The sequence below is a fragment of the Labrus mixtus genome, chromosome 3 (genome assembly GCF_963584025.1).
Source record: "Labrus mixtus chromosome 3, fLabMix1.1, whole genome shotgun sequence".
Lineage (NCBI taxonomy): Eukaryota > Metazoa > Chordata > Actinopteri > Labriformes > Labridae > Labrus > Labrus mixtus.
Genome location: NC_083614.1, coordinates 32,639,859 through 32,647,582, shown reverse-complemented (window position 1 = coordinate 32,647,582; position 7,724 = coordinate 32,639,859). Strand labels below are relative to the sequence as shown.

Sequence of the window (7,724 nt, the reverse complement as noted above, 5' to 3'; positions counted from 1 at the left end):
GCTTCGCGTTGACAATAGTCGCAAAAAACAAAACAAAAGCAGCCTTAAAATGACTCCAACCAACAACAACAACAACAGAAAAAGAACCCAAACTAAAACCAGACCAACATCAGAATCCAAGTAACATAATAACTGTTGATGCATGAAAAACAAGTTTACAGTTTACTCTTCACTTTGAGTCTGTGTGAAAACTACAAGTATCCATGAAGCTAAATCAATGCTACAAGTTAACTTCAAGGTAAATCTACACGGTAAATATATCAGACTGTTTGAAACACACAGCGTGTGCAGAGTGCTGCACACAGGTGAGTACAGAATACATAACCAACAGGTTACACCGTCCACAGCCGGAGGACAGGATATTCTCAGGTAACGGTCGTTTGCAGGAACATACAAATCTAATAACAAACCAAAAGACACACAAGACAAGGACGGAGACGTCTGGAGCTTTCTTATGAGACGTAAACACTGAAGCACCTTATCATAAACACTACAGACTGTGGTCGTTCATCAAGCTTTGATTTCATCGACATGCACCTTTTGTACATTTTGTGTTTTTTATGTTTAATATTTGACATTTTTAAATTCTATTTTATATATTGTAATATCTTCTTATTCTGTATTATTTAAGTTGTTGTTAGTTCTGCTTTATTTCCTTGTTAATTGTTTAGCACCAATACACCAAGTCAAATTCCTTTATGTGTAAATGTAGTTGTCAATAAACCCTGATTCTGATTCTGATTCTGATTCTGATTCTGATTCTAAAAACATGTGAAGTATTGAGGTTGATTTAAAGACGCTCACTCCAGGGTGTTCAGGAACACGATCTGACTCAGCAGAGGAACGATCGAGTTTGTCAAACTTTATGTTGTGCAGAATTAAAGTCAACATATTTCCTCTTCAGTGTTTTCAGTTTTTAGAGGAATGTTTTTTTCGTGTGGACTTCTGCACAGAGAGAAATATAAACGGTCTTCCTCGAGCTGCACGGGCTGACCTGATTTTCAGGGAGCTCTGCAGGACTATAAATATCTGGTGTGGATATGAGCACCTGCTGAATGTGTCTCCAGTCTGATATCCCTAACCCCCCCCCCCCTTCTCTCTTCCCCTCTGCGCCCAGCAACACCTCCACTTTTAACTTTTGGCTCTGAGCGGCCGAAACAAACCGGACTGAACTGGCTGTTAGTCCGCTCACGTGCAGCTATCTGTCTGCAGCGATGATTCATGATTTTTGTTTTCAGGTGAGTAAAGGTCAGTAAAGGTCAGCAGGTCGATCACTGACACACTGACACACAACACAGATGCTGCTGATACTGTAACCTGCAGGGCGGCTCACATGCAACCCGTTTACACTCATGTTGAAATGCAACTAGAGGGATGCATGTAGAGTGTGCGTACAGCAGGCCTGGGGGGGGGGGGCTAACATTATGTGGGTCACTTGATGTTTAGTAGCACAGAGTGATTCTGCAGGGGGCGGACATGAGGGGCTCCTCAGTCACACTGCTCTGTCGGTTGCAGAGTCTTTATTTTTCTGCATATTTTTCTCTGATTTCACAGAGAAAACTGATTTTTTACTCCATTAGAAAAAGAGCTTCAGCTATGCTTTCATGTCCGAGCTTCACAGAGCCGTCTCGGTTCCTTCCTTGGAGTCGGGCAGAGTTTACAGTAAGCAGTTCTCCTCTGGGGTCAGGCGCAGCTCGGAGTGAGATCATGATGGAAACACACACACACTCAAACTGAGCAGCTTTCACACCTCGCCTTTGATAAGCCCGTAAAAAAAAACACTTAAGAGTGCGACACTAAAGACCCAGTGGACTGTGATTATCAACTCTCACCTTTCATGGTCTACCAGCGCTGGTCTCTGTGGGTTTTATGACTCTAGACTAGATTTATCTCAGCAGGCCATGCGCAGTGTTTACAGGAGAGTCTCTCTTCTATCTGCAGGTGTAAATTGATCGACCTGCTGTAAGACACATGGCTGATATCAGAGAGGTCCTTCTTGATTCTCAGAGATCAGAGAAGTGAGTCTGGATGGGGATCATGTGTGTGTCATCTGCAGCTAACCTCATCAAACTAAAATCAGTCTAATATTTATTGAACACATTTAAGCCTTCACGATCCTTCTGGTGGATGTAGTGATTTGAAATCACTCATTCCTCCTGACTGTTTCATCCTCTCCTTTGCTAACAACATCAGAATCCACCGGCTATCGTTGGATGATGATTTAGCCTCTTGATGCGCACCAATATTCAACCAATGTGTTCTTGTTTAGGAGGCTGGATGGAGGTTAAGAGGTTTTGTATTTAGCCACTAATTCCCCCTCCAGAGACACCTGGTTGTGTTTAAGGAAACAATGAAAACATCAGTTGATTTTGAAGCATCACGTTTGACACAATGTTGGATTTTTTGGAGCCAGAAGGAAATATATTGGATGAGAGGGTTGACTTAGATTCACAGGTAGCCCCGCCCTAACTGCTCCCCCTCTCTCTGGTCTCTGAATGAGACCATCATTTACTAAATGAACATCATGCTGTGTTGAAAAAGACTTAAAACTTGAGATAGAGACCGTAAACTCATTAAGAAAATGTTTACTGAGGGAATCAAGTAGGACCTTTTTTATAACCTTTATGTCTTTTAGCTTCCACCCCCTGCTGGGCGGTAGAAAGAATGCAGCTTTAAGGCACTTTTGCATCACAAGAGTCTGCTTGTTCCACTTCTTATATTCAGTATATGTAGAAATATTACATGCAAGATTTCTGCACCGCATCTTTATCACTTTAACTCTCACAAATTAATAAACACAAATACTCGTCTGAGCTCTGAGGAGGAATCATAAAAGGATTTCAGGGTTGCTGAGAGGCCTGAAGCAGCTGCTCAGATTGCTCTTAAAATACCGAGACAAAGTGAAGCTCTCTGCGTCTGTGAGTCTCTGACGGGCAGAAAAGTTGTGACTGACAGTTTGTGTGAAGTGTAGCGGAGCAGCCTGAGAGCTGCTGTCAGTACTGATCAGTGTCAGGGACAAACCTGCAGCTCAGAAGCCGACTGCACCTCACAGCAGATATCTACAGAAACGCTTCATGCACACATTTTATTTTTAAAATCATTTCATGCAGATTTGATGAAGCTGAACTTCCCGACTCACCCTCTTGTGCACGTCATCGCCGCTCTCCTCGAACTTCTGCTGGATCTTCTCCTCCAGGAAGTAGATCCGCAGCTTCAGGCTGAAGTTCTCCTTCTTCAGGTCGTTCAGGTGCTGCGAGATAGTGCGACAACCGGGGAAAGCGGCGTTAGACATGACCACGGGGGGTTCTTTGGAAGGGGGCATCGCAGCCACCCCCCATTTAGTGCAGCGTAACAGCGTGTTTGTCTGATACAGAACTCAGATCAGGTGTTCTGCTCTCTCACACAGCAACACACAGAATGATAGAGTGGACTCGAGCTCCTCTCAGCTCGGGTTTGTTTCAGGAGGTCAGAGATGGGCGCACAGGCACGGAGCAGGGGATTATGGGAGGAGGGAGGGGGGGGGATGTTTCCTTTTTTACCACGAGGAAGTCATGCCAAGAATCTGAGACAGGAGCATGTGTGTGTGTGTGTGTGTGTGTGTGTGTGTGTGTGTGTGTGTGTGTGTGTGTGTGTAGACAACAGGCAGCTGAAGCTTCAGTCAGAGCTGTGAATGTGTGAGAGATTTGATCACTTTGTTTTTCCACATCCAAACATCCATCAAACAAAAAAAACTGTTAAAAAACAAAACGAAACCGGGGCGCTGGTGGCTCAGTGGTTAGTGCGTGCGCCCCATGTATGGAGGCTGTAGTCCTCAAAGTGGGCGGCCCCGGTTTCGAATCCTAACCTGTGGCTCCTTTCCCGCATGTCATCCCACACTCTCTCTCTCTCTCTCTCTCCCTGATTTCCATCTCTATCCACTGTCCTGTCTCTACATTAAAGACACAAAAAGCCCAAAAATAAATCTTTAAAAAACAAAACTGTCCTCTCTCTGTCCCTAATTTCTGACTATCCATCCATCCATTAATTAACTTCAACACTTTTTCCTGTTCAGATTGAGGGAGGAGCTGGAGTTGATCCCAGCTGTCATTGGGTGAGAGGCGGGGTTACACCCTGGACTGTTCACCAGCCAATCACAGCGCTGACATACAGAGACAGACAACCAGCCACACTCACATTCACACCTACAGATAATTTAGAGTCACACATGCACGGGGAGAACATGCAAACTCCACACAGAGAGACTCCTGTCAGACGAGGATTCAAACCAGGAACCTCCTCGCTGTGAGGCAACAGCACTAACCACTGCACCCCTGTGCAGCCTACTCTACTTTATCCACTGTCCAATCAAATGAAGGCATCAAAAGCCCAAAAATAAATCTAAAAAAAGAATAGTTTTCAACCTCGAGCGAGTGTAGAGTAAAGAGAGCACCCAAAGTGAACGGTTATGATCTTTGTATGTAAACATGTCATGACACTGAATCAGCCTGAGACCACTAGGAGGCGCCGACACTCCACCTGAGCTCAGAGAGAATCACATCGCCTCTGCAGATCGGAGAGAGCGGCACAGATCCAGAGGCTATTTAGAGAATCTGCTGGCCTGCGGCTGTCACTGAGGAATGCTGCGCTGATCACACACACACACACACACACACACACACACACACACTAACACATGTTCACATTCTGCAGACAGAGAAGAAAATACACGTAGAAAGCTGGAATGTGAACTTGTTTGCATCATTTGTCTCCTGAATTATAAATCTCAGCCTCGATTTAGACGTCAGTGGAGATTTGAAAAGCTCCCCTCTGGTGTATTGAACACTTATTTCTTCTCTTATGTGCAACACTGACAGTCAAGACTTTACATTAAACCTGCACGCCTGTAACAAGAATACAACACACAAAGTGAAAGGTGCCATTTTGCTGACGTGTGACTTTGTGTATGTCCTGTTATCTGCTGGTGCTTTAAGCCTTTTTTTAAAATCTGCAGAAACTTCACAGCATGAAAACGAGGAGACAAGAGAGCAGAAAGTGCTTGAATCAGAAAACTGCATGACTGAGGCCTGCAGAGTAAAGAACTCAAAGAACAGCTGTTCCATGAAGTCTGAAAACAAGAGGGAGATCAACGGGCCGTCACTTTGGGACTACTTCTTCACTTCTTCATGATTTGATAAAAACATTTGCACGACATAAAAATATTTTCCGGGCAAGATTTGAAGATTGAGAGAGAGAAGACGGTTTTTGTTAGGAACACTTTTTCCATGAGGATGACAACAGAGATGGGACAGATCAGATCTTATATCTTTATCCGATATTGATGTAATTTACGGACCGGATATCAGACTGACGGCGCCGATCCACGTCACAGATCAAGAAAGATGGTCGGGCGCTTTGAACAGTCTCACTCTGAAGACGCTCAGACTGAACTGTAAGAAGTGTCCACAAATCGTCTCCATGACGACGATCAGACGAGATGGAACAGCTCCCATGTAATAAAAAGTTAAATTCTTACACTTTTACTTTGAAAACCCGACAGTTGTTGCTGCTTCCTGTTTGTATGTGAAGCATGAAAAATCTAATACAATGACAGGTTTACTCCAGCTTTGTGTAGCCTTAAACATAATAGCAACAACAACAACAACATTATTACTTTTGATAATAAAAATATAGGAATAAGAATCGGTATGGGTGCATATGTGTCGGAATCGGATCGCAACTGAAAAAAAGTGCATTCATGCATCTCAAGATGACAAACCGCAAGGTGATGTGCTGGAGGTCAAATATGAACCCAGGAGGTCAGAGGAGTGTTTCAACTGAGCTTCATTTGATCTTGATAAACTTGATGTCAGTTTTGTCTTGATCGATGTTTGGTTCAATCTATAAAAAGTCAAATGTCGTACAAAATGTTTATCGGGGGAGGGACCACACTAAGAGTTGTTATGAAGCGGCAGAAATGGGATTGGCTCAGAGTCAGGATGAATGCAGGCGTTGTGCCGGGAGGTCTTGGTGAAGAGGGAGCTGAGCCTGAAGGCAACGCTCTCGATTTACCGGTCGATCCTTGTTCCAGCCCTCACATGTGGTCATGAGCTGAGGGTAGTGACCGAAAGAATGAGATCGCGGATACAAGTGACAGAAATGAGTTTCCTCTGGAGGTCGTCTGGGCTCAGCCTTAGAGAGAGAGGGAGCTCGGTCCTTCACATCTAAAGGAGTCAGCTGAGGTGGTTTGGGCATCTGATTGGGCATGCCCAACTGGTAGACCCAGAGTTCTCTGGAGGGATTATATATCCCGCCTGGTCTGGGAACGCCTCAGAATCCAATTGCCTCGGGCCCCAACAGACTCTTTTTTTCATGGAGAGCCCCCTGGTGGTGGACTTTACACACTGTGCCTTTAAATGAAACATGTGCATGCTAACAGCACGCTGATGATCTGACACTGTGCAAGAAAAGTTTTCCTAATTCTTCGTTTGAAATTCACCATGTGTCTAAAATGAAAAGGACGATTTGCATGACTTCAGAAGGATCCAACACATTTAGATTGGAATGGATAATCTGGGATAAAACCAGCGAGTCCACATGTTCCTGATCTAAACCTCGAGAAACACTCCGAGTCCCTCAGAGACCCTAAGAAGGAGAAACTGGCCGACTTCAGCACGCATCAGCCAGAGCTATTTGTCAATAAGTGATAATCAGGAGAACGACCCAAAAATATATTAATGATGACAACATTTAACAACCTCAATGTGACAGAGTTTGAACACACTGAACCGCAATCATCCTAAAAATCAAACCAGATGAGAGCTCTGGATATTTGCACACATGTCTTAAGAGCTGATCGAGGATTGAATCGGACACACACACGCACACACACACATTAACGCTCACACACACATTGAGAGGTTTTTGGCGAGAAGGATAATCGACAGAGTTAGTCACAAGTGCACATCACCTACTCTGAGTCGACAGGCGCTGGAGGAGAGACGGTGACCGCAGCGTCTCATCCAGAGGTCAGAGAGAGAGAGAGAGAGAGAGAGAGAGAGAGAGAGAGAGAGAGAGAGAGAGAGAGAGAGGGAGAGAGAGAGAGAGACAGAGAGAGAGAGGGAGAGAGAGAGAGAGAGAGAGAGAGAGAGAGAGGGAGAGAGAGAGAGAGAGAGAGAGAGAGAGAGAGAGAGGGAGAGAGAGGGAGAGAGAGAGAGAGCGAGAGAGCGAGAGAGAGAGAGAGAGAGAGAGAGAGAGGACTGAATTTATTTCAACACGACGCGCCCGTGAAATGAAATCATCCTAATGCTGCTCGACTTTTCCAGCGTCAGATCATAATCCAAAATTAGAGAAGGAAAAAAAGATTTAGGTTTAGGACTTTTTTTCTTTCCAGGCGCGGGATGCTCGGACTTGTTACCGTTATAAAGGAACCGACCGAGGAGCAGATATTAGAATCAGAAAGAACATTTGGCTTCAAGTAGAAATAATGCAAACACGATTCAGACGGTATAGTTCTAACTGGACGTGTCTCATCGCGGCAGCTGCTATGATGATCCGCCATGACAGACACAACATGTTTATCGTTGCCATGGAAACAACGGATGTTGCATCAAAAGGCTGCTGCATAAGGAAGCGTGAGCTGCTCCTGAAAGCTGCCGTCCTGTTGCTGTTTGTGCTGCTGTGATAAAAACATCATAAATAAACTCTGATACATGAGCTCGTCTGTAAACATATTCTCTTCATCAGGT

General features: G+C 44.6%; 1 protein-coding gene and 1 long non-coding RNA gene across 3 annotated transcripts in view; one reads left to right on the top strand and one right to left on the bottom strand.

Annotated features, from left to right (window-relative positions):
* Positions 1 to 7,724, top strand: part of LOC132972089 (uncharacterized) — a 473,300-nt gene that overhangs the window by 242,295 nt on the left and 223,281 nt on the right. The window lies entirely within an intron of this gene.
* LOC132972088 (CDK5 regulatory subunit-associated protein 2-like) overlaps positions 2,426 to 7,724 on the bottom strand; it is a 38,940-nt gene continuing 33,641 nt past the window's right edge. The window contains exon 4 of one of the 2 annotated variants that reach the window (XM_061034986.1): positions 2,426 to 3,250. In XM_061034986.1, coding sequence (XP_060890969.1) covers positions 3,098 to 3,250 — 153 coding nt within the window. In that variant the 3' untranslated portion in view covers positions 2,426 to 3,097. The remainder of the gene's footprint in view (positions 3,251 to 7,724) is intronic. The other variant, XM_061034985.1, reaches the window with a different exon arrangement.